At 39.4% G+C, this 25,986-nt stretch overlaps 3 protein-coding genes across 10 annotated transcripts in view; all 3 read left to right on the top strand.

Moving 5' to 3' along the window:
* Positions 1-8,623, top strand: part of kif19 (kinesin family member 19) — a 50,020-nt gene extending 41,397 nt beyond the window's left edge. For 2 of the 3 annotated variants that reach the window (XM_085285103.1, XM_085285102.1), the window contains one exon: positions 109-7,298. In XM_085285103.1, the coding sequence (XP_085141229.1) occupies positions 109-236 (128 nt within the window). In that variant the 3' untranslated portion in view covers positions 237-7,298. Of the gene's footprint in view, positions 1-108 lie in introns of all 3 variants that reach the window. The other variant, XM_085285104.1, reaches the window with a different exon arrangement.
* A 165-nt stretch (positions 8,624-8,788) lies between these two features.
* LOC146568796 (uncharacterized) lies at positions 8,789-16,350 on the top strand. 4 transcript variants are annotated; one of them, XM_085285101.1, is made up of 6 exons: positions 8,789-8,930; positions 10,332-10,466; positions 10,576-10,996; positions 14,220-14,420; positions 14,527-14,656; positions 14,768-16,350. In XM_085285101.1, the coding sequence occupies exons 3-6, from the start codon at positions 10,603-10,605 to the stop codon at positions 15,237-15,239; spliced, it is 1,197 nt and encodes a 398-aa protein (XP_085141227.1). In that variant the 5' UTR covers positions 8,789-8,930; positions 10,332-10,466; positions 10,576-10,602; the 3' UTR covers positions 15,240-16,350. The 4 variants fall into 4 exon arrangements, with proteins under 4 accessions (XP_085141227.1, XP_085141224.1, XP_085141226.1 ...); XM_085285098.1 differs by having other exon boundaries at positions 10,332-10,996; XM_085285100.1 differs by lacking the exon at positions 8,789-8,930 and adding an exon at positions 8,972-9,515 and having other exon boundaries at positions 10,332-10,996.
* A 1,012-nt stretch (positions 16,351-17,362) lies between these two features.
* On the top strand, positions 17,363-23,249 carry LOC146568795 (rap1 GTPase-GDP dissociation stimulator 1-A). Of its 3 annotated transcripts, XM_085285094.1 has the most exons (6): positions 17,363-17,767; positions 20,103-20,210; positions 20,470-20,556; positions 20,690-20,812; positions 21,026-21,151; positions 21,459-23,249. In XM_085285094.1, exons 1-6 carry the CDS (start codon positions 17,656-17,658, stop codon positions 21,929-21,931), a joined length of 1,029 nt encoding a protein of 342 aa, XP_085141220.1. In that variant the 5' UTR covers positions 17,363-17,655; the 3' UTR covers positions 21,932-23,249. The 3 variants fall into 3 exon arrangements, with proteins under 3 accessions (XP_085141220.1, XP_085141221.1, XP_085141222.1); XM_085285095.1 differs by lacking the exon at positions 20,470-20,556 and having other exon boundaries at positions 17,365-17,767; positions 21,459-23,248; XM_085285096.1 differs by lacking the exons at positions 20,103-20,210; positions 20,470-20,556 and having other exon boundaries at positions 17,365-17,767.
* The last annotated feature ends 2,737 nt before the right edge of the window (positions 23,250-25,986 follow it).

Raw genomic sequence — 25,986 nt, 5'->3', positions numbered from 1 at the left:
TTAAATAACTCATGTTCATGTGTCTCCAATCTTCAAGTATCATTCCTCTTTCACCTTTCGTCATCACTGTACTGAGCATTCATTCTGTTATTCCCTCTCTTTCCATAGGCTCAAATGCTGAGTCCTCTACAACCAATATGAATAACCTGAAGCGAGCACCCCAACTACGGCAGCCCCAGCCCCTCCTCTACATAACAAACACAGGCGCGGGCGCCCAGCGTATACGCAGACACTGAGCTTACACTGGCCGCGACTCCCAACACCAGCATTAACACCAAACCCAGCTGAGCCTGGAGGCCGAACCATCTTGTTATCAGAGATCTGAGAGCATGCAGCCTCAATAAAAAAAAGAATTAATCCTTCAGTGACTGTCACTACGCAAAATTTGTAACAACATTGAGCTGGATAATTTCACACAGGTCTCACTGTGATGCGGTTTTGGCGATGAGTGGGTGAGGTTGACACGGCAGTAGCTCCGCTTAATTTCGATCCTAAAACTCCAAATAGACCGTAATTATAGGCAGTAACCGAAGGTAACTTAAACTACTGTCTGATAAAGTGGCTGGGTGTCTACACACCAGTTGAAAATGCCCAAAAAAGTTTTGCCAAAGTTGGACACGCCGGACGGGGAAGGCCCGAGTGAAGCCTCTGGCCACAGTAAAGACGCCAGCGGAACCGTCACGAGCACAGACAATATAGTGTTGGGGGCTATTGCGGCACTCCGCTCTGAACTGGCAGGTGTTAAGGTTGAAATTTGTGACAAAATTGAAAATAAGATCTCAGAAGTCACAGCTGTATTAAGAGGGGAGATAGCCAGCTTGAAAGCCGAGAATGACAAAGCCATAACAACGCTAAGGAACGAGATAGAGTCACATGGCCATACGCTGCAAGAGCTAGCCAACACGGCTAGCGGCTCATCCGATGCAATACGGGAGTTGGAGAACAAAGTTGAGACGCTCCGTGGGCAAGTGACATCGCTTTCTGAAAAATGCCTCGACGCGTCAGAACCTAAGAGTGGTAGGGGTGAAAGAAGGCAAAGAGGACGGGCAGAATGCCATGGAGTTTGCAGGGAGGCTGTTAAAAGAAGCGCTTGGACTGGACGAGACACCTGTGATTGACAGAGCCCACAGAGCTTTGAGAAAGAAGCCCGGAGATAACGAACCACCTCGACATCTTATTGTAACACCTATGAGGACATCATGAAGAAAGTCATGGGCACCCGGGATATAACATTTTGTGGCTGGCGGTTTCAGATTTTCCGGGACCTGCCACCTGAGGTGGCAAAGCGCCGAGCTACGTTCACCGCTGTGATGCTACGCGACAAACCGGGAGTCAAATACGGACTTCTTTACCCAGCCAAACTACGAGTGTCTCACGACGGTGTTGAGAATTTTTTTACTGACCCGGAAAAAGCACGACAGTATGCAGAACGCCTCATTGGAGACGTGGATAACGGAGGATCACTGGATCCTATCCCACGTGAGATAAGGGCAGATAATGCCACAATACACCACCCAGAATGCAAAGAACCTCTACGCAGGTGACATCTAGCACTTTACTACAGACAGGTTGTTTTTTTGGGTCTTTTTTCCTTTGTGTACCTAAGAGTCAATAATCCGGGAAGCCTGTGGTTAAAGGCATATGTTAGTAACGTTATACTTGTTAATGATGTTACATGTTGCGGTCTCATACTTGGTTTTAAGGGCTGCTAGTTAGACACCCTTTAACTTGTTTTTGAATAACTGTATTGTTTTGTTTAATAGTGACGATAATGTACCTTCTGATCCTTCTTTTTGTGATACCTGGTCTATGCTTAATGTCTTTATGGAGCTACACAGGGCACTTGTTATGTCGGTGGTTGCGACAGAGGATGGTTGGAAGTACACGTGGTCTTGTTGGGAGGATGGCAGGCTCCCCTTCCTGCTATGACCTAGGTGTATGTGGGTTTTTTTGTTGTTTGTTTGTTTGTTTTTCTTTTTTATTATTTCTGCTGTGTTTATTTTGTATTTTCGTGGGTGGGGTTGTTGGGTAGGAAGGTGCTATGGTAGAAAATGTTCTAGTCAATATGGGACAATACACATAAATCACTAACAATATGGCCTCAATAGATGGTGATGGAAATGATGGGGTGAACAGGAGAGGGCTTGTAACCTTTTGCTCTTGGAATGTGAATGGCATCAATGAACCAATAAAACGTGGTAAGGTGTTGGCATACCGAAAGTCATTGAGATCAGATGTTATTTTCTTGCAGGAGACCCATCTTAAAAATGATGCACATTGCAGGATTACAGCTAAGTGGATAGGGCAGGTTTATCACTCAAGGTTTTCCGCAAAGGCAAGGTGTACAGCAATAATTATTCGTAAAAATGTGCCATTCATACATAAATCGACCCTGGCAGATAAGGAGGGGAGATATATCATGGTGGTAGGAGAAATTCAGTCTATACCAATCACATTGCTAAATGTCTATGGCCCGAACAGGGATGACCCAGAGTTTTTTAGAAAAATGTTTAGCTTGATCCCGGATATTTCAACTACAAACTTGATACTTGGGGGAGACTTTAATTTAGTTTTAGATACCTATCTAGACAGGTCGTCAGCTCAAAGAATTGCGCCATCGAATGCTTCTAGGTTTCTGAAATCGTTTATTGATAATTTGGGTCTTGTGGATGTTTGGAGAACGTTGAATGCAACCGGAAGGGAATATTCCTTTCACTCTGGGGTTCATAATACGTACTCCCGTATAGACTACTTTCTATTAGATAGTAAACTGTTACATGGAGTCCAGAGTAGTAAATATCATAATATCCTTATATCAGCTCATAGCCTAGTGTCTATTTCACTAAATTTACTGGAATCAGGTGGTAATTATAAACACTGGCAATTAGACCCTCAACTTCTTACGAGGAAAACATTCTGCAATTATCTGGAAGAACAGATCAAGTTGTTTTTTGAGATGAATGACAAAGATGATGTATCACCTCTGTTATTGTGGGAGACGTTTAAAGCATATGCTAGAGGCTGTGTAATTTCTTTTCAGTCGTCTGAGAAAAAACGTAATAACATGGAACGCATACAGTTGGAGGTTCAAATACAAAAATTGGACTCTGTGAATGCCAGACAACCATCTGTACAGCTACATAGTAAAATATCAGCTCTGAAATATAAACTCAATAACTTACTCTCAGTTAAAATTTCCAGGGCTTTCATGTATGTTAAGCAGACCTATTTTGAATTTGGCGATAAGCCACATAAATTACTGGCCAGGCTTCTAAGGAAGAGAGAAAGTGATAGGGCTATTCATGCAATCAGGTCAGACTCAGGGTTGTTGATTAATTCTTGTAAGGATATTAACACTGCTTTTAGACAGTTTTATGAACAGTTATATACATCTCAGTGTAATGCACTTCCTGAAATTATGCAGGATTTTCTAAGCAAATGTAACTTGCCCACATTGGCACAAAAGGACAGGACACTTCTAGATGCAGATTTAACATGTCCAGAATTGATTAATATCATACGCTCCCTGAAAAACGGGAAGAGCCCAGGACCTGATGGTCTATGTAATGAGTTTTATAAAAAGTTTAGCAGTTTACTAACCCCATATTTGCTGAAAATGTTTAATATGGCCTTGAAAGATGGTGCACTCCCGCAGACTCTGAATGAAGCAACTGTGACTCTCATTCCAAAGAACGGAAAGGACCCAGAATTGGTGAGTTCTTACCGACCAATCTCTTTATTGAACACAGATCAGAAAATACTGGCCAAGTCTTTAGCCAGGAGACTTAGTTCTCACATAGGTAAACTGGTTCACCCAGATCAAACAGGGTTTATCCCAGCAAGACATGCATCTTATAACCTGAGGCGTCTTTTTGACATTATTTATTCCTCTAGGGATCCAGATAAAGACCTAGTGATACTGAGCCTTGATGCAGAAAAGGCCTTTGACTGTGTCGAATGGTCATATCTATATGCAGTATTAAGTAAGTTCGGAGTTGGACCTAAATTTGTTTCCTGGATTCAATTGTTATATAGTAATCCGTGTGCCAGAATACTCACAAACAATACCCTTTCCGAACCAATTAAGCTATTTCGTGGCACAAGACAAGGATATGCGCTGAGCCCTTTATTGTTTGACCTCGCATTAGAGCCGTTGGCAGAAACAATTCGGAAACATAAAGAAATACATGGCTATAATACAGGATACACCTCTAATAAGATCTCACTGTATGCTGACGATATTCTGCTGTTTGTAACCAGACCATTAGACTCAATCCCTAAGGTGCTCGTAACAATAGATTTATTTAGCTCTTTTTCAGGTTACAAAGTAAATTGGGGGAAGAGCCAACTGATGCCAATTAAATGCAGTAATCTTGATTTACTAAATCGTCTTCCCTTTAGAATAACGTCGGAGAAATTTTCATATCTTGGAATTGAAGTTACTAAGTCATACAAGTCATTATATGAAGCCAATTTTGTGAGAATTCTGGATACATTTAAAAACGAGGTTGAATTTTGGAAATCACTCCCACTTTCCATGATAGGTAGGGTGAATGCGATCAAAATGATTTGTCTCCCCCAACTCCTATATCTGTTTTAAAATATCCCTGTGTATCTAAATGCTACATTTTTTTCAAAAATTGGATTCAGTCCTTCTCCCTTTTATCTGGAACTACAAGAGCCACAGGATAAAAAAGGCCCACCTTTGTAAAGAGAAAATACATGGTGGCCTAGCCTTACCAGATTTTAAAAATTACTACTTCGCAGCTAATATGCAATACATAGCTTATTGGCTACATGATACAGTTATAATGGGAAGTTGGTTGGACATGGAGCGAGAGGACTGTATGCCTCATTCTCTTGGTGCAATTGCATTGTCTCCTGTTCGTTTTAAAAATACATACTACAACTGTAATCCAGTTATTCACAATACAATTCAAATCTGGAGACAGATCGTGAAAGAGTATAGACTCAGAGCCTTCTCGCTTTTGACACCTATTACAGCTAGTCCTGCATTCAGACCCTCAGTTTTAGATGGGACATTTGATCGCTGGAAGGAAATGGGGTTGCGAAATGTGGGACACCTGTATTTTCAGGGCTCTTTTGCTTCATTTCAACAGCTTAAGGAGAAGTACAATTTACTAGCCTGTGATTTTTTTTTTAGATACCTTCAAATAAGGAGCTATGTAAGGTCCCAACTACAACAATTTGAGTTTGCAACTCCAGGTAAGCTTGACCAATGCCTGGCGGATTGTATAACAGAAAAGCATGCGGTTGCTTCTATATATGAGATATTACAGTCACTCCGGCAGAAGGATACAGGTAAAATAAAATCAGCTTGGGAAAAGAAATTAGGGTCAGAAATTCATAATGATATCTGGACTAAAGGGTAATGTTAATTCCTGCTCTATCAACGCCCGACATAGGTTAATTCAGTTTAAAATTTTGCACAGATTGCACTACTCGAAGACCAGATTACATCGAATATTTCCTGAAACGTCACCCATCTGTGATAAATGTCAATGTGCAGAAGCTGATCTGCTTCACAGTTTTTGGGCTTCAGTTTTTTTCTTTTTTTCCCCCAAACTTTTTGATGTGCAGTTAGACCCTGACCCCATTTTGATTCTTATTGGACTATCGGGACAATCTAAAAAACTTAAGAGCACACAGATCCCCCTCCTGGTCTATGGCCTGATGTGTGCAAACAGACTGATTCTCCTCCTATGGAAGGGAAAAGAATTGCCCTCCTTGAAAGCCTGGATTTCCGTATTGACAGATACTCTTCATCTGGAAAGGATCCGCTACATTATAAATGACAAACTGGAGGACTTCGATCAGATTTGGAGGCCGCTCATTGAGCACCTGGAAATTATGAACAAATGAGAGTTATTATGTGGACTTCACCATTGCTTAAAATAAGCTGATAGCACTCTGGGATAAGGGTAGGGAGGAGGGGTTTGGGGTTTTTTTTTTTGTTTTTTTGACCACCCTTTTCGGTACGTTTTGTTTTTTCCTGTTTTTGTTGTTTGGGTTTGTTTTGTTTTTTGTTGCTATTGTTGTTGTTCGCTTTGTTTTTCCTTTTTTTTTTTTTTGATGCCAAAACTGTAAAAAGGAAGCAATGTCAGTCTATGGGACAATTTGTGATTGTTATTTGTGCTTCACAATAAAAATATTTAAAGAGGTCTCACTGTGATGGTGCTGAGGGTCAAGTGTTTCCTCTTTAGCTCGCTGTTGTGCTTAATCACTTGTGGTATCGTCGTGTCAGGAACATATCAAGCTCATAAATGCAAGACTGTGCTTATATTGCTTTGTTATCAGTGCAATGGCTCTGTAATGTTCTGTGCTTATTATGAACAGTGAACGGTTGGTGTTAACGAGCCTCACAGAAGATACATAAGAATCCAAGGGAAATTATGGATATGGGACAAAAGATTAGGAGACAATATTAAACCAATGCCGATGTTTAAAAACAAAAAAAAGAGTAATGGCCTGCAGTAAAAAGGTTTCAACATCAATGTTTTTCGTAGTGAGTTTGTTTCAACCTGACACACTGAAATTTAAGAAAAAAGAAAACTTAATCCTCTTGATCATTGTGCTCTTCAAACTACCTAAATAAATTTAACCGAAGTATCCAAAAAACAAAGCATGTGTTTTTGTTGTGCGTTTACTTTGCCTGCAAAGTCTGTAACATCTGTAACACTCGTCTATCTTGTGTAATATTCACATATATCCAGTAGGGGGGGCGCGAAGGCCATGGTTGACCATTTAAATTGCAGTAAGGTATTTTTTTTCTTGTGTAATCACGTTTTATTTTTATACTCCAGTGTTAATCCAGTCTTTGCATGTATCCCCTGGAAAATGCGGGCGACTTTAATTGATTTTGTATTTATAATTCCGTTTTTTTTAAAAAAAGTATTATAATCTTTTTAAATTGGTAATATTATGTATACTTTACTTTTTTTATTGTTTTTTTTCTCAGATGCTTATGTGTACCTTATAATTTCGCCATACCCTAAAACTGTAGCCATTACACACACACACACACACACACACACACACACACACAGTGTAACAACTGGAGAATATGTTTTTCACTGAGTCATGACCAACCAACACTATGCTGAAGGATGTGTCTCTATATTTGGACATTATTTAACCATCATATATTCATCTATGGTTCAACCTGTAATAAAACTGGGGGAAAATCCGCTAACTAACCTATTATACTGTCAAAACTTCTGCTTCCAGCTAAAAGCAGAGAACTGAATATATCGTCCAGATTAAAAGAAAGTAGATTATTATAAAAACTCCTGGTCTTCTATATTTTACTAAATAGTTTTGTGGTAGAATTACATTTTAACCCTCTGATGCATGAATTATGAAAGCCTTGGTCAAGATTTTTTTCTTAAGTGCTTTTATTCTTCTCAGGACATGAAAAAAAATGTTCAACTCTTTTTTCCCCAAAAATATGTTTTTTTATAAAGTTATAAACTTGTCCACTCCAGTGGACTACATGCGCCTGAGCACTTAGCATGAAATACTGTGAATTTACTATAAAAATTAATTACCTTGTGTTCTATTGTAAATATACAAACACTTGTTTGCTTGTATCCTTTGAAAAACATCTCAGCAATTTTTTTGGAACTTTCAACTCATAAGGCCCCAATGTTTAGACGTAAATAACAAAACCAATCAACAGTCCTAGCTGTGAATCCTACACCTGAATATGGCAAACTATCTCCAACAAGAGCAACATTTTTGAGTCTACACAGTTCTATAACGATGCAGGACAGTATTACCAAGCCCTTAGTAGCATGCTGGAAGAAAACACAAACTGACATCTTAGTCTCTGCATCTCCAAACACTTCTGTGTTCATCACACCTAGGCTGTCCGTAGTTCCTATGTCTCTGTTCTGCTCTGGCAGCCACTCTCATCATCACTGGACTTATCACTGAACTCATCATCACTGCACTCATCAATGAAATCATCATCACTGGAGCTGGATGGAATTTCCTGGACTATTCTGTACGCTGCCTTATTCTTTGCTGCATTTGAAGTCTACAAAATATGATAAAATAATTATTATAGTAACTCAAACTACAGCTGATCTGCACAGAAATATACATTTTAAATGAGTAGCTTATAAATGTAACAATTATATGCTTACTTATAACCAAAACAGTCCCAAAAAACAGTGAGACAATTTATGACTTATGTTAAAAAAATATAGTGGGTAATGCATGATGTCCACTACAGTGGACACATGGTTAATCGTAGTTTTCTACATATTAGACATAACAATTTCTTATTCCAAACAGATAATATCCTTCCCTAGATGTTACTGCATATCATCATATTTTTTTTACCTGTTGGGCTCTTTTAGCATAGAAGGATTGACAGGATATGCCAGCAGTGGTCGGCAGGGGTGACAGTTTGCCTGCCATCTTTGATTCAGAGGAAATTTACTTGCAGATGCACTAACTGAACACTGAATTGACCTCAATGGAGCATGGCAGCAGAGAGCACTCTAGAGGCTAATATGCAGTTCCACCATAGAAACCAATGCATTAAAGAGATATGTACGTTTTAGTAGCTGTCCACTCCAGTGACCACTATGCATCAGAGGGTTAAAAGAAGAAAACAAATACATCTTCATACATGTGTATTTGATCAAAGAAAAAAAGCGAGTCGGAAATACCGCCCCCTGTGGGCTACTGACTACATTCTTGCCCAATAATAACTCGCTTGTTGTGTGATTGATGTGTGAGTTGACCAATGAGAGAGGGGATTACGGCTCCTGGGCGGTAGTGGACACAGCTGATTTGCAACCCGCTGAAGAAACTGCAGAGAAGAAGGGAAAATGTCGCTGGCTTCGACGCGGACCGTTCTAGGATCAGTGTCCTTTTAGGAAAAACTAGAAGGCATTTCGGTGAGTGGGACTGCCGTCACTAGTTGCACCCAAGGTTAGGGCTTGTGAATTTGGTGTGTCCCGTCCAGAAACGCAAAGGTCCGCCTCAGTTTCGCCAGCTTTGTGTAACGTTTCAGGCTCGCCCCACAGAGAAACACAGTGGGAGCAAGGCAGCCATGATGAATGTTAGACACTTTAAATGCGGACGCGTTGATGAAATTGGCGTCTTTAGCTGGTAGCTTTAAAAGTCAGGCGCGGTTGCTACATCAAGTATCAGTTGTTTTTAACTTCTTCTAAACTTTATGTTACTTAAAAAAAAACTTGTTTGCACATCAACGCTGGCCATCCGTGCGAGTGGGCGCGAGACTCAAACTTATTCATCTCGATTGTTCCTGCCTTTCAAAGCTCTTATGAGTTTAATTGTTTTACGTAATCTTGGACAGAAACATATTAGCTCTTTGAGCTAAAATACGGATGTTTTAATTTGACTCCTCTCACAAAGCAGCCGAGCTGTGACCTCTAACTTGCACCATCACTTGGCTGCTGTAAGGTGACGTTGTAAGGTGTAGCACGTGCTGATGATGCAGTCCTTTCAGTTGCTAAACTGTACGTGAAGCCACAGGTCTGAGATTTTTTACATTTTGTTTATCCTTTAATAATTTATTTTCCACATCTTCCACACTCAAGTTGATGGTTGGACGTAGGAGAGCATTGTTTTTTCTCTTATTGTCTTTTTTCTCTGAATCGTCTCCTTGTGTCCCAGATCTCTAGATTGACATATATACTCATTAGCCTCTGTATTATTAGGTCTAGTACCGGGTTGGAGCCCCTTTTCTCTTCAGAGCTGCCTTTATACTTCAAGCAGTTGCTCAGGTGTACCTAATGTAGTGGCTGGTGACTGTATGTGCATCTATAGCACTTTGGAAGTGGTATTGTGATTTTTCCAGGGGCTCTAAAAATCTGATATTTTTATCACATTCAAAAATAACATAATCAGTATCACATGTAAGAAACTAAAACCAGGAAATTTGGAGGTCATTTGTATCTCCCGCACTCAGAATATTTCAATCATTAATCAATTTTCTAATACATGTCTTGAACAATTATTTGGCTTGATAGTTTTGATATAACCAGGTTATTTCCAACACTTTCCTAAAATACACTGACAAATGAAACTGTTTCTGTGAATCAGAAAAAAATTGGAAACATGTAAAAATGCAGTTCATTGAGTTGGTTTTTGTTTGTTTTATGACAATAGAAGTCTTCGTTTATTATGAACATTTCCTGCTTTTTGAATAATTCAAATGTCATTTGAATACATCTCACCTGTACATTTAACTCTGTGGACTGCAGCAAATGTACGTTATCCTATTTACTGACAGACTAATATGTCCTAATTTATCTTTTTCTTCTTGTCTACAGAATGGCATTTCTGCTGTATTGTTGCCATGAGTGAATAAAAGTGTCACACAGCAGGACAAAACAAGGGAAAAGTAAAAGTTTAGGTTTTACCTGAACGATAAGGGAGTCAGCTGGCATATGTTCCTGTTTTGTGAGGTCAGCTTTAACTATAACCATTTAAGCCCATAAGAGTATACTGTAACACTACATGGGCCTCTAGGGCAATCTGAACTGATAATTAAAGCCTCTTCTCCTTCTGCTGCAGTTAGCAAGGTAATATTTCAACAAAGACATGGACCCATCTGCCCGAATGGTGAGCCTGGATAACCAGGGGAACATGGTTTTCACAGTTGTAAAGCCAGTTATGGGCATATTTCAGGTGTCTTCAGAGCAAAATGGCAGTGCTCCACAAGGGAGCATGGGTCTACAGGGTTTAGCTGAAAGCACATTAGTCCTCCCTCAGGCACAAGGTCAGCCTCCACTAGACCAGAACCAGATGGAAATGAACACCATACAGCCTCATATTCAGCCTCTGATGCAGGTTTCTGCCCCAGTCCAGACTGAGAATTTACCTGCGAATCAGGATCTCCCACAAAGCTCAAGCGAAAATACAGAGTCCGCTAGCCAGATCGCATTTGCTGAGGTTTCATCACTCCTGGATCCCAACATGAAAGGATCAAAAGCTCGTAAGTAGCCAGTTGTTTGAAATCACACTATCTGAATGTTTTTCAATCTTATGGCTCCAAGTAAAATACAATGAAGTGAAAATTTTGCAAAGTAACGTAAAAAGAAAGTACACTGTCAGTTTTAGGTTTTGCATATCAGAACATTAAGTCCTTACCAGTTCTTAAAACAATGTAAATAATACAAATGAAAGATTGTGTTAAGTGTTAACAAAAACTAAAACAAAATACTGAAGCAGTGAAAAACTAAGTATACCCTATGATTCAGTAGCTTATAGAGCTACATTTAGCAGCAATAATTTGAAATAGTTGTTTACTGTGTGACTTTCAGCCTCTGGTATCATTATGGAGGACTTCTGACTAGGGGTGGGCAGCAGAAAAGGTAGAAACGATATAAATTTGGCCAACGGTAGAGATTTTGACTATACCCCTCTACCGTGATAGCGCATGTTGATGGTGTCATTGAGCTGCGCCTGTTTTGGTCGAAAGCATTGCAGCGACTGCAAACAACATCATCTGCAAATTACTGCGCTTCCTCCACTTCCCTACCATTGATTCATTAATGCTGAATTCTCTCGCAGCTGCTCTATTCCCATGTTGTTGCAGTATATTAATAACTAACCTCGTATTGTGGATGGATTATCTCAGTTGTTCTCCTGACTGAAGTTTGGTCTGTTTATAGCATCCTGCTATGCAATTGCATTTGTCCCCAACCACCCTCACGTTAACTTTTATCGAGTGGAAAAAGGTTAGCGTTCATTCTTCAGCTTTACTGTGCTAATGTTATGTTAACTAGGGCTGCCACGATTAGTCGACTAGTCACGATTACGTCGACTATTAAAATCGTTGACGACTGATTTAATAGTCGACGCGTCGTTTGAAGCTTTGTAAGATCCCAAAAGACGCAGGTAGTAGGATTTAAGAGTGCAATAACGGACTGAAACAGAAGATGGCAGCACTGCATGTACAAGGATGCCAGCTGCCGTTAAACCCCGAAGAAGAAGTAGCTCTGTCCCAGAATTCATAGCGCGGCCCCGCTCAGTTTCCAACAATGGCGGCAGCTAGTTTTAATATTACTCTTATTATTCTTTCTGGGTCACAAAATAAACGTTTAACATTTTCAGGTGAGAATGTAACTGCGTAAACCTCAAATATCTGCTCAGTTTATCAAGACACCACATATTTTCAAAAGCGCTCCGACGTTTTCGGAGACGTCTGTTACCCACTAGCTCGATAGCTAGCTGGGGGCAAGGCTCACTGGAGCCGGTGAGAACACTGGACTCCTGGCAAATCGTTTTCAAACCCACCGCCGTCTTTCGCTACTCAGGTTTAACATGAATAAGTCACTTAGATAATTTAAAAATGTTATTGTTTGGCTTTTTTTAGTATTTTATTTGTTCCTGAGTAAATCGGTTTGGCTGAAATTAAAGTTATAGTTTTTACACAGCTGAATAAACATCAAGCAGACAGCTGATTATCAGAAGTGTGAGATGCTCGAGAATATACTCCGGTGTCCTGTTATATTTTAGATAGCAAGAAGTTATTAAACTTCACTGAAACAATCTGTAAATTTCATTAAAATTTAATAAACTATCATCTTGTCTTTATTTTTAGTTAGCACAGACCTTAAACACTTAAAGCTGTAAGCTAATGATAGTTATATAAAAGCAGATACTGCTGGTGCAATAAGCTGTACGCTCTACGTCCAATGGATGCATGATCTGATTAGTCGACTAATCGCAAAAATAATCTGAATAGTCGACTATCAAAATAATAGTTTGTGGCAGCCCTAATGCTAACGTAGCTGTTTTGCTAGCGATCACGTAGGACATCATTATATATCAGCTAGTCTGATTTCAGTAACCCTACAAAAGTCACTGCTGTTTACTTTTTTGTCTTCATTTATGTTGGAAGTGATAGCAGAGCTATATGTTTTAATTTTTTCATTAATCTCTCAGTCAGAACATGCTATATCATGTTTAGGTGGAAACTAGCGAGCTAACTTCCTGCTAACTTCTCACTCCGTTGAATTTAAAACATTCTGTTTTCATGGATGCCTGGATGTTAAACTTAATTGTTACACCTGATAAAGCAGCAACGCTGATCATTTTATTAAAGATGAAAGAATTTAGACAGTTTTTAACTCTCAGTGATGCCGCAGTTTTCGTTTGCCTATTTTGGACCCAGATTACTCCGCAATGCTCCTGACTTCGGCAGCCGTAATGCTCTGGCAATCCATCAAGCGGTACGCCTTCATAGCTTACCAAAGTCGTACTAAAACATTTTTGACAGATTTCTGCACGCCGCGTACAACATAAAATTGGTTCGAGGTCAGTAAGCACAACCAGAATTCATACATAAGGCACAATGTCAATTTTTGAGAAAATTAAAGGATTTTAAGTGTGCCTTATAGTGTGTAAAATACGTTATACAGAAGAAAAGAATATATCACGATATATATCGTTACCGCACATGCTTCAAATTATACCGCGATATGGATTTTAAGCCATATCGCCCAGCCCTACTTCTGACCTATCCTTCTTTACAACTTTGCTTAGTTGACTAAAGTCTGCAGGTCATTGTTTATGCACAGCTCTCTTAAGGTTCACACCATTTTAGTTTGGTTAAGGTCTAAGGACTTTGGGCCATTCTATAGATTCGCCCCTGTGCTTGGGCCTTGGCTGCTTTGCAGATAACCTCGCCTCTGACTTTATGGTTGACTCTGTGATTGCTCAGTTTAAAAATGGCCTTGTAACCCTTTCCATGGACATTAACAATTGCTTCTCTAAGACCGTTGCTGAGGTCTTTCCTTCTTAGCATTGTGTTACCGTGCACCTGAATGCTCCAGACCATCAAACTCCCAAAACATCTGCTTTTATACAGGTGCTCACACTTAATAATGGTCAGGTTTAATAATATTTATACTGTTAATTCCCAGAAAAAAACTAAGAGTTTGCTTATTTTTTAAGACACTCTAAGGATCAGAGCATTTTTCCTATATCCTGATATGTAAAACTTTAGAGATCAAAGAGGCTGTGCTTTCTATTTGCCACAACTCCCTGAAGTCATTTATTCAGCAAATGTATAATGTTTCCTTGATTCTAGCCCTTACAGTTTAAAATGTTAGATTTTAAAAAACAATTTCCCTGTTCAGATTTGATCAGATGCTGTTTCATTCTAATCCTGCTGTGCTGATTTATGTCCCTCTGTTTTGCTCTAATTTCAGGGAAATATCTCATCTCATATGATGAAATTAAAAGGCGTCTGCAGGCTCCAGAAAAGATGTCCCTGCGGTCTTTGGCAGCGTACACTCGGGTCAGCAGAGGACCAGCCAGCAAGAAAACACTCCTGGAGTCACTTAATGTACTCGGCCTCACGCCAAGCACAACTACCTCTGTATCCTCGTCCTTCTCCAAACTCACTGAAGGTTAGAGGTGTGTGTGTGTGGGGTGGCGTGTGTGTGTAAAGCCATGTTTGGAATTGATAATGAGTTTGAAAGACTCGGCTGCTTATTTGGTTAATTTATTTTTTAGGTGACACCAGAGCTCTGTGTGACGATATGAAGGATTTTGCCCATGACTACATTGACTATGGCAACATGGCAAAGCAGCTTATCCCAGAGACAAATACAGTTCAACACTGGTCCAAAATTATTGAAACAAAGTATGTCTTTCATTACTGTGGGTCCTGTATAACATGGTTACTGTGCTTGTGAAAATAAAACATCATAATTAAGCGACCAGTTTACATTAACACTTTCCCTTTTTCTCCTAGGAACCATCTTGAGGATATGAGAAAGTGTTTTAGGGACCCAGTCAACAGTGGTGCATTCGACAACGTCACTCATGGCCTCGGTCTTGGAATGCTTGATGTTGCACTGGACATGATTATTATGGTAATTGAACAGCAGATTCGCATCCTGTCTGGTGTCGCAGCATCTGACCCGGCCGACTCAGGTCCACAAATGCGCCGTGTCCGCAGACGCCACCGCAAAACTCGCTCGATGGACAATGAGAAGCTTCATAAGGTGTCTGGAGGGGAAAAAGAACAAGGAAAGCTCATTTCAAAAGCCAAAGGTCGAATCAGAGCCAAGAAGAAGATCAGACAGGAAACTGTAGCTTCTGGACCTGTGGAGACCCAGGCAGAGCCGTGCAAGCCAGATGGTGTGGAGAGTAATGTCCTCACTCTGGTGTCTGTAGGTTACGAGACTGTATCCAGCGGCCTCGGTTCAGTTGGACCCGTTTGATACTTGCTCACATGATAAGTATAAAGACCCAGTCATAGTGCTGTTCAAACTGATTCTCAGCGATCGGACAGAGGTCGGGGTAAATTAAGCTCCCCACTGTAATGAGCGCAAAATCATCACAACATGTTACATATTGGTGTCAAGCTTTAAGGAGCTATTCACTTTCTTCTAGAAAGTTGTAATATGTAGTCAGAGCCACAGCTGGTTAACCTACCTTATCAGTAAGGCTGGAAATACACACAGGCTTGATGGCTTTTTTTAATATGTATTTCTTTTCAAAGGTGCATATTTAACATGCCCAAAGTTTAAAATAAAGAGGTCAGCATATTTACAAGTAAAGCTCAGGCTTCAGCCACTCTAAAGCACTGAATATTTTGCGCCCACCTTCTGTTAAAACCTTGTTTGCAAAGAGCAGAAACTCAAGACAAAGGTAGGATAGCTGTGAATTCTTTAAGGCTGTTGTAGTAGTCATGAAATAAGAAATACTGTAGCTGAAAATGGGCACAATAGGATTTAACAACCCCCTCTATTATTTGTTCAATCCATGCACAAAAACAAGTGTGACAAGACAAAGTTTTCATGGCACTCTGTGCAATAGTTTGTTTTTGTTGTTTTTTTTGTTTTGTTTTTTATTAAAGCAAAGTAAATGAAATATGGCTTTAACCTTATGTTTTGTTTCATTTGGATGGACTTTTTAAAAACAGTTTCCACTTTCTGTGCTAAGTTAGGCAATCTGGTGAAACTGCTGCATGTTTACTGTGTACCTGATACAGCTGTGGTGTCAGTCATGTCATCTCAGCCTTTGCAAGAAAGCCAATAAGTGCATTTTCCAAAATCTCCAGATATCTTTTTAAATTGATCATTTGCTGCTTCAGTAACAGGTTTTGTTTCTTGGTATCAGTTAGAATCCAATCATACATTATTTTTTCAGTCAACAGAACATCTGGTACATGGATAATATCAAATGTAGATTATATTTTTTTGGCTTGTGGTACATTGTCTCCTGTTTTAATGTTGTATTTATTCCTTAGATTTTCACGTCTGTACTAGAATACTGGAAATAGAGGTTTTTACTTGAGTTGAGTAAAACAGGATGATCTAGTTTTAAGAATTGTCTTCTGTTGTTCTTTTTGTTATCTCATAAATGGAGCAGGAGCTGACAGAGGCTTTAAATACCCCTATCAGCTGCAATATTAAAGTTCATCTGGGAAACCTAGAGTGTTGTCACCCTACCTGTTTAAACAGCCTTGCTGTCTGAACCCACCCCCTCACTGCTATGGCAGTTGCATTTGATGATGGGTAAGCGGGTTAATGCCCACCACTGCTGAAAAAACTGCTCAGGAAAATATCAAAGAGCCAAAGCAACCAACTCAGATTGGGGTGGCACCACCCTACATCCCAAAATACCTGCAACCAATGGTGCCAGACACTAATGGAGACCCCACTGCTTGAGCTGATTTGGTTGTACATGGGAGGATATAAATCTAGTTTAAAATAATCAGTTAATAGAGAAGAATTGGAGTGCCAGAGTTGGATTAAAGATTGAAAACAAAATTATAACCACCAGCTTAACATTTTTGTAGGTCCCCATTTTGAGGCTATTTCAACTCTGACCTATTTCGTGTCCCATCCAGTGGTGTCTGGCACCGGAGGGCAGGGGAGGGTTCACCCTGCATAGATGCAGTTTGTTGTACTCTTCACCCTGTTCCTTGAAATCTAGAAAAGCAGTTTTTGCAAATTGGCAGAGTGCACTGTCTGCAGCAACATTTAGAAAAGCTGTACTAGCCAAAGTCAAACCCACATAAATACTCAAACCTCTCAAAAGAATCTTGTTTTATAAGCAGATGAATAACTGCTTTTCAGTGCGTTTCACCTGTTGTTGTAATAAACTCATCAGATTCAATTCTAATCCAAACTGACACAATGGGGAAAAATTACGCCTAATAATAAGGTTGTATACAAGAACAGATGTCCATATGTCTGTGCTGTTTTGACTTGGATTTTTATAGAAGGTGAAAGGCATTACGGGAGTATAGAAATACACTCAGCAGAGTCAGCCAAGTGCTAATACCTTAACAGTGCACACGCACACACATCCACAAGTGGTGAGTGGAAGAGAGAACAGCTTTAGTGAGGATTTGCTCTGTATTAACCCTGACAGGGAACACAGAGTCAGCTGGAGCACAAGGAAGCCAGAGTAGATAGACCTGTAGGAAAATAGAGGGAAAAAAGCAACAGTGCAGGGAGGTATGAAATACACTGTCGTCAAAAGGATGTGTAAGTTGAAATAGGGGGTCCTCCAAGCAGCAGCTAATGACTCGAAAATACGGCACTAAAAGAAAAAAGACGACAGCTTTTAAAAAGTGCTGTGCATTTTGAAACATGTCGATCTAAGATAGGTACGACTGGTCCAGAGATGGCAGCACGGAGCACAATGGGGCACCCCAATGTGCCCCTCTCACACAAACACATGCATTCCCAGAGGGACAAAAACAGATCCAGTCGACTGCAACCTTACACACCAAATGGTGAGTAGAAGAGTGGCATGACTGAATATGTTACACTGTAAAGAAAATTGTTAGAAGTCACAGATCGTAGATATTGGCTTTTGATGTTGTTGTGATTGCAACACTAACAATAGGGAATAGCACCTGCATGGTGGTGGTTGTTGTTTTTGTGCTTCACATAAAACTGTCTGCACTTAGGTAGATGTTAGCTGTCTTGTTTGAAATAAATTTTTTTGTATTTATAACTAAGATAAGATTCAAACCAACAAGCTCTCCTGTAGTTTCTATGAATTTGTAAAGGGCCATTCCAATTTTCATAAAACAATTTTTAACTGGCAATGCTATGTTCAGCCTGTTCTTCAACATGTGTTTTCATCAGTCCAACCAGTCTTTGTTGTTAATTCCTGTGCAATGTGACAGTTGCACAACCCTCAAGTCTGAGCTTCATAGTGCACAACCATGAACAACAATGGCATCGATTTGTTTCCATTTACATCACTGCTGTGTGGTAATACAGTTTATATGCATGATAACTTCACTCCATTACGTCTTCACTTAAATGGATTTCACGGTGAGAACAAAGCTGAAATGTGTCTGATCACAGTTATGTTACAAGAGCAACACTCTAACCGAAGCTTTATACTTGGTGAATGATCATCTTTTCTGTACAAACAATGTTTTTTGTATCCAAACATGAACTGATGGCCACAGCAGAAGAGAGTGTAAATCAGATTTGATTAGTTAGCAGTGAGGTGTGCCAAGCTTCTACTGCAGCACTGTTTCGTTAACTCTGTTTTTTCTGCTTTGCACAAGTATATGCAGGCTATATACCGATACTAGTGTATATATACACACAACAAAACCTTTAATGCAAGTTCAGCAGGTCGTGCAGTTGGATATTAGTATTCTACAAATTTGACTGTTGTCTAGTAAATTCAACTAACTTCAAATCCAAATTGTTTGGCTATAACCGGTAAGGATGGCAGACCTCTTCTTATGAAAGATTTATATTATATTATTGAATATCTTCTTGTGATTAGTAAGCTTTGATGCTGATCCTCAGTAGTTGTCCAGACATCCTTTTACATACAGTTTTACAAAAACACAGTAACACTTTTGACATTGTATATATGAGAGCTTACAAAACTGACCCTAATTCTCTGAATTTTATATATAATACATCCTACTTATTAATACTTGGCTTACCTTTTTTTTTAAACATCATTTTTATGTCTTTTTTGTATCTAGGGAAAATGTTTTATGCTTTTTTAACTTTGCACTGTCTTTGTTGGTCTAACTAGAATCCTGTACATCTGGTACAAACCTGACCCTAACCTTCTCCAATCACAGTCCCACAACTTTCCATCTAGCTCTAACTTTTAAATTGTCCATCTTTGTAGTTTAGCATCCAAAATCTCACCTACGTGTATTGCTTGCTATCAAATATCACCATGCAGACACTGCTTGTTCAGAGTTAATCATTGTGTTTGATTTATTTAAGTCTGGGATATCAAACTTAGGGCCCACCAAATGGTCCAGTCTGGCCTATTGGATAACTCTGTAAAAATATAGAAATTTTAAAGAAGAAGAGCATAAACTGTATTTTCATTTATTTTACTTTTTATTTTACATTTATTTTGTCTTCTAACTGACAAAGACCGTAAGTAAGAGTAAGTAACAGATAAACCATTACTTTAGAAAAATAAAAGCTTTTTTATTATTACTACTCGCCCAGTGAGTCTTGTTGATGGATTTAAAAAACATTTACTACAGCAGCATTTCTTTATAACGCAGAAAAGCTGAGACATATTGTTAAATTGTCCTTTTTTTGTCTATAGACTTCTAAGTAAAGAAAGACAGAAGCAATTGGAGGAATTCTTTAGGTCATTACTGTAGGCAGTGGTTTCACTGGTCTGCCCCTTGATGTAAAATGAGTTTGACGCTCCTGCTTTAAGCTAATCCTTGGCTTTCTCTTTCTGTGTAACAGCATTAACAAACAGAATGCTAATAAACAGTAAACAGTATAACTGCTAAACATGTGACTCAAAGCAGCACCGGGCACAAGTTTAGCTTCAAAGAGCTTTTCTCATAGGATGACATGGTTCAGCATGTACTTAAAAAAATGCTGATCAGTTGAATGTAAACAAGAAAGAAGCTGACATCTAGATTTCGTGTGTGGAGGTTTTACACGAGGAGCACCTTTTTCATGTTCTTATATTTACTGTTCAAAGTGCAGTAAAACATTATTTCTCTCGTGCTTTGTTTCATGCCCTGCCCAGCTCTTTGTAACATTCATATTTCTTATGCCATCCTTTTATAATTCTTAATATTTCCATTTTCCTGATTGCCCCTGCAGACAACTTAAACAATGCCTTAGGCGCTATCAGAGTCCTTGGTGTGGAGCTCATTGAAGATGAGCTTAAACCCCATTTGAACACAGTGATGGCCAGCATTAAGGAGAAGAGTAAGTTCCTTTAGGTATAACACTATGCAAAGCAATATAAAATATTTGATGCCTTTTGTTTGTTTTTTGTGTGTGATGTAAATCTAATGAGGGGTTAATGTCACAGGTGCATGCAATGTATACGAACATGTAGGAATATTTAACAGCACCTATATCATAGGCCGCAAAACCACACTGATAAGAAATGGCCCCATGAAGCGAGATGTGCAAGGCAGTTGTAAGCACTAAGAAGAGGCTAAGCTATATTTGTGTCTCCCAGCAAGTCAACAGCAGGATAAGAAGGCGGCAGAGGGAATTAAGCGTCAGAGAGGTCACGCAAAAAAACAGATTACAAGATTCAGTTCAGGTAACTTGACATATAGTCTATGCAGTCTCTTAAGAGACAAACTCTTCTAAGGCTATATAAAGGGAATCCAACAAGTGTTGGTAGTGTCAAAAATATTAATTATTTTTAAATATGCAATTCCACTTGTGTCCAGAGAAAGGTGCTGCTGAGCAGGTGGTGATCAGTGGGATCTTGCCAATCCTTGCTCTGAGCCTGAGAAGCAGAGGGCCTCTGAGTGTGCTGACTGCAAAACTAGTGGCTGAACTTGCCAGGGAATGTAAGTAATCAATGCTTATATTGTTCTTTATCTATGTACAGTTTATTATTTAATACAAATAAAGTATAATGTTAATCTATAGGTTTGCTGGTGAACCCGAAAGCTTTCTCTCTCTGTTGCTTCAAGTGTTATTAGTCTAGTACAAAGTCTTCTTTCTTTACTGTACATTATTTATCAATACACTTTATCAAGGTTTCTTCTTCTTCCCATCAGCTGTGATTCGTAAAGGTTTTGGTGACACGGGCTTGGTTGCGGCTTTGTTGTCGGTCCTGACCAGTTCAGACCAAGAATTGCTTTTCCACGCAGCGAGGGCCGTCTCACGCATGTCTTATGATAGCGGTAAGTTAACACAGTCTGAAGCTTCTATCAAATTCAACACTGCATTTTACATTTGCTTTATGCTATATATCAAATGTCCTGGATTTATTTATTTTTTAGTTAAACAGTACTGAAATAGAAAATACAATCTTATTCATTCTCTTTATGGAAAATAGAAAGCAGCCAACAGGGTTTCTGCTAAATGTTTGACTTACAAAAAATCTGTCAATGTGAGGAAATTTGTTTAAAACAAGTCCCATGTAAAAGTAAATAAATAAAGTTGGCTCAATAAATTGATTTAATATTCAGTGCTCACTTTCCCCTTCAGCTAAGCTGCAGCAACTATTACTACGCCAAGGTGCGGTGCCTCGTCTTGTTGCCATCCTGCTCCAGTTTCCTGATAAGGAGGCCCTGGGGGATGTGTGCCTTCAGGCCCTCTGTAACATCAGTGGAATGGGATTAGCAGAGGAGGCCGGAAGGGTGTGGGAGAGAGGAGCGTCTGTGAGGCCGGGGGAGTCTGTGTTTCACGGCGTTTCTCCTCACACCTGTGGTTTTGACTCTTCTGTGACTCTGGTGCGTGTGTCTCAGTGGGGGCCGGGTCAGTACGCAGTCAGCATCGAGGTTTTCCAGCGCTGCTCGTCCTCTTTCTGGAACCTTCATGGGAACAAACGGACTGCTCACTGGTCCCCCTTTTCCAGCTTTGGAAGCTGCTCAAATTTGTACAAGCTGCTCAAGTTCTCTACAAGGAATATTCCACGGACAAAAAGTCTGAAAACCCGTGTGTTCCACACTTTCCTCTGAAATCTGGAAATACACAAATGTCTCTGGGCTCTTCCCGTTTACTTTAATCAGAATTTTTTGATTTCTTCTTCTTGTTTGCATCTACTTTGTAAGGTTCAATCAAGGAACTATTTATTTATGTGTATTTTCAGAAATGCTAACTTTTGCAACTACATGCGTCACGACACGGATTAGGCAATTCTGCTGTTTTAGTGTCACACTGTGCTGTTTAAATTTGGGCAATAAGTGAATCAAGGATTAGAATAAATAAATCACGTTACATCTAAAACTTTCTATAGTGATGCTCTTCATGTTGAATCATTTCACAAGTGCTTGAAATAATTGTGAATTCCTATTCAAAGGCAGCAATACTGAGAATGTTGTTTTCCTATGTGTTATCGCTAATTCAACTTTGTGCTAAATCTTTGAACGTTTGGATATCTTTGGGAAGCTTTAAATAATAAAATAATTTCAAATTATGTGTGTAAGTGTCTGTACTGAAGTCAAACTTCACAATTAGTTTTGTTAAAGTAATTTTCAAGCATGAATAACGAACGTTCAGAAACATTGTTAGCAAATTTTTAAGATTGTGCAAATTGAGATAATAACAGACCATTTTTTATTTAAATATATAAACTGGGTTTCTTTCTCTTTTTTTCTTACAAATGTACACTCACTGGCCCTTTTATTATTTATAGCTTGCTATTACTGGGTTGGACCTCTTGTTGCCTTCACAAATGCTTTAATTCTTCATGGCACAGATTCAACAAGGTGCTGGGTCCGTATCAACACGATCATGCGCTTCCTGCAGATTTGTCAGCTTCACATCCATTGTGTACAACAATACTCAGTTGGTTCCAAATACATGCAGTGAAAATATTTACCACACCATTATAACATCTGAACTGCCAAAGCAGGGTAAGATGGATCCGTGCTTTTATGTTACTGACACATTCTGACCTTACGATTAAATGTCGTAGCACAAATTGAGTCCTCATTCCTACTCTTTAATTTTGGTGAGTTTATAGTCTCAGTTTCATGTTAGCTGTGACACCTGATTTGGTCTTCTGCTGCTCAAGCCCATCTGCTTCAGAGCTGTGCTTTCAGTCATACTCTTCTGCACAAATTGGTTGCAATGAGTGGTTATTTGAGTTAATATCGCCCTTCTATCAGCTTCTATAAGCTGGCCACAATCTCGCACTCTTCTGACCTCTTATCAGCAAGAGAATTGGTGCTCACTTGATGTTTCATCTTTTCAGACTATAAACTCTCTGTAAACCCTAGCGCCAGAAAATCCCAGTAGACCTGCAGTTTCTGAAGTATGTGGGAGAGTGTGTCTTGTGCCAACAACCACACCATGTTCAAAGTCACTTAAATACACTTTCTTCCCCATTCGTGCGTCCTGGTCATGTTTCTTGTAAGTACGATGATATGTCTAACACCTGCATATTTATGCTTTCTTCTTTTTCCCTCACCCACTCTGCCATGTGTTCATTGTTTCAACGTTATTCAGGATTTCCTGAACCATATCACCTACCCTGTATTTTCACCCTTTTAGCTCAAACTACAGGGACACTATATCTGCTCCTGGACTATTAATATATTTTAAGCAGCTTTTAAAGTTCAGGGGAAATGTCTGGGAAAGCCACTACCACACTGAAACAGCCATGAGCAGCCTCTCAGAAACAGTGTGATTACTAGAGCTTAACACTAGATGGCAGACATGTGCTTTGGAGTTACCTGTATAGTATTCATATAGTCTAAATATAGAATAAATTTAAAGGCAGTTTATGACTTTGAACATAAGCCTTCACACATGGATTGAATTTAATAATGACAAGCCGCTTGACTGCACACCTCACCAGGTATGCAAAGATATTTACATAGATTCAATTAGTCTGCCTTGCTTTGCAGATATGAAAGCAGTTTGGGACAGTACCTAAGTTAAACTAAATGCTTATCCCTTGCCTGCACATTTGTTAACTAGAAATGCCAACACAAGGATAGACACAAGTGTAGTCAAGTGTATCTTGCTTCTCGATCTTTCTCCCATTTCTCTTCTTATAATTACCTCTCTTATTGGTTTCATCCCGCCTGAGGCGTTCTAACGCAGGGGCACGTCCTCTAATCAATCCTAACTTTATTACTCTGGGAACCACTTAAATATTTGATGTGAGATGAGATGAGCCTTGGAATTATTTACAGGTAGACAAGAGTTGCACATACCTGTTACTAACGACTGTCTTGATCGCCCTCTGGTGAAAAACGCTTAGCTGACGTCTTGTTTAGGGGAATGAAATGGATATTTACGTAAAAACACAGGATAACAGACAGGCTACCATTTATGAATTCTCATTACTTAGGATAATTACCTCATGATTGCCTGTCTAAATCTAAAGACACTTGGTCAAGTTATGTCTGATGAATCAGGGCCTCAAGGTTGAGAAGTTTTAACTAGGTTAAAAGGATTTCATTTAAAGCAGCAGACTACCTTCTTTACTTGGTGAAATCTGTCAGCGTGTTGTTTGTGGCTTTCAGCCAAAAGCATTCTGCACACTGCAACACAACAAATTGGTTAAAAATAATAATAATGGCAATATTTTTGGCTAGAGGACACTTGTAAAAACTTTCAAACAGTAGAAGGTTTTGTAAACAACCCTCTAGCTTTTTTTAAAGCTCGCTGAGCAGGCTATATATTTTTTTAAAAATTAGATTAGATGTAAAGATTTGGGGTTAATTAGCAACCAGCATCAAAGTAAGGGCCCAACATAAGCTGTGGATTGCAAGTTAATTCATCTCTGTAAAAAGATCTCCTAAGAAAAATGCAGGACCCAGTGAAACATCTGTGGTAATTCTAGCTGTTAGCTACAGTGAAAGGTTCATGGACAGCCCTGCTTAGTTAGCATACAGTATGTCTTTAGTGGTTAGTTACTCTGTTTCCATATGCTTTATTAGCTAGTTTAGAAAGATGGCCTCAGAAAGAGACACATTTCCTTTTTTTGTGGTCTTTTTGACCAACTGTAACAAGCTATAGCTGGGAATACTGGCAGTTGTCAGAGAGAGCCCTGGTCCTTTGAATTCTTTGGATTATACGTGAACGAAGAAAGAAACAGATACCAGCAGGAGCCTGCTCATTCTTCTTGTTCTTTTTTTGAGTGTGTTTAAAGTTCGCCTTAAATGCGTAGCTGGTGCTTTGCAGTCAGTGTCTAGCAGACAAACCTGTGTGCTTACAAAAAACTGGCAGGCAGTTGAGGTGGTTTAGGTATGGCTAGGATGCCTCCTGGGACACCTCCTAACTGAGGTGTTTTGAGCATGTTCTACTGGGAGGAGGCCATGGGGCAGACCCAGGACACACTGGAGAGATGATTATATGTCTCAGCTGGCTAGAAATGCCTTGTTGTCTCCTCGGGAGAGGACAAAGAGGTAGTCCGGGTAGAGGGAGGTTTGGGCTTCTCTGCTTAGACTGCTGTCCCTGCAGGTCACAGAGAGACCAGATCCATCTTCTGCCAGGCAAGTGGCAGAAGATAAAAAATATCTCTGAAAAGGTGTTTGTATTTGTGTAATTTTTAGCACTTTAGTCTTCCATATGCCACAGGATAACAACAGTAAAAACTGACTATCTGCCACACTATTGTCAAGATCTGTTTTCCTAGTTCTTGTTTTTGTCTTTGAACAAACATATGATGAGCTGCACACATGAAATGTTTAATCAATAGCTCCAATTCCTCTCTGTAATGGGAGATGCTAGAAGCGTGCATATATTATTTTTAATATAAAACTTATTAATAATGCATGATGAATTTTGCATTCTGTGCCCTCAAACCCCGTTAACATGGCTGAAGACTGTTATATTGCTTGTCTTTGCAAATAAGTCATTTAAACTTTAATCCTGTTGTTTTCTGCAGAAAGAACTCCATGTAATTAGTGTGAATGCTTGAAAAGCATTCACAGTATTGTTCTTCTAATCTTTATTATTGTGTGGATGCTTTAAGCATCCACACTATTGAGTTCCTGTTTCTCTTTATTCTTTATTATTATTATTATTCCGGGTGTTTCCGTACACTTTTCGCCGTTTA

Source organism: Mchenga conophoros, linkage group LG8 (genome assembly GCF_057382185.1).
Source record: "Mchenga conophoros isolate Kocher_MC1m ecotype Shallow Benthic linkage group LG8, M_conophoros_male_GT1.1, whole genome shotgun sequence".
Lineage (NCBI taxonomy): Eukaryota > Metazoa > Chordata > Actinopteri > Cichliformes > Cichlidae > Mchenga > Mchenga conophoros.
The sequence above is the reverse complement of the archived record's forward strand: the minus strand, read 5'-3'. Positions and strand labels throughout refer to the sequence as shown.

What these genes read in the sequence shown, in the direction of transcription:
- LOC146568796 (XM_085285101.1), top strand. Translation starts at nt 10,603, where the DNA reads ATGGACCCATCTGCCCGAATGGTGAGCCTGGATAACCAGGGGAACATG. An exon ending in CATGAAAGGATCAAAAGCTC is followed by an intron (nt 10,997 to 14,219) that starts GTAAGTAGCCAG and finishes CTCTAATTTCAG; the next exon opens with GGAAATATCTCATCTCATAT. An exon ending in TCCAAAATTATTGAAACAAA is followed by an intron (nt 14,657 to 14,767) that starts GTATGTCTTTCA and finishes TTTTTCTCCTAG; the next exon opens with GAACCATCTTGAGGATATGA.
- LOC146568795 (XM_085285094.1), top strand. Translation starts at nt 17,656, where the DNA reads ATGGCAGCACGGAGCACAATGGGGCACCCCAATGTGCCCCTCTCACAC. An exon ending in GGCCAGCATTAAGGAGAAGA is followed by an intron (nt 20,211 to 20,469) that starts GTAAGTTCCTTT and finishes TGTGTCTCCCAG; the next exon opens with CAAGTCAACAGCAGGATAAG. An exon ending in GATTACAAGATTCAGTTCAG is followed by an intron (nt 20,557 to 20,689) that starts GTAACTTGACAT and finishes ACTTGTGTCCAG; the next exon opens with AGAAAGGTGCTGCTGAGCAG.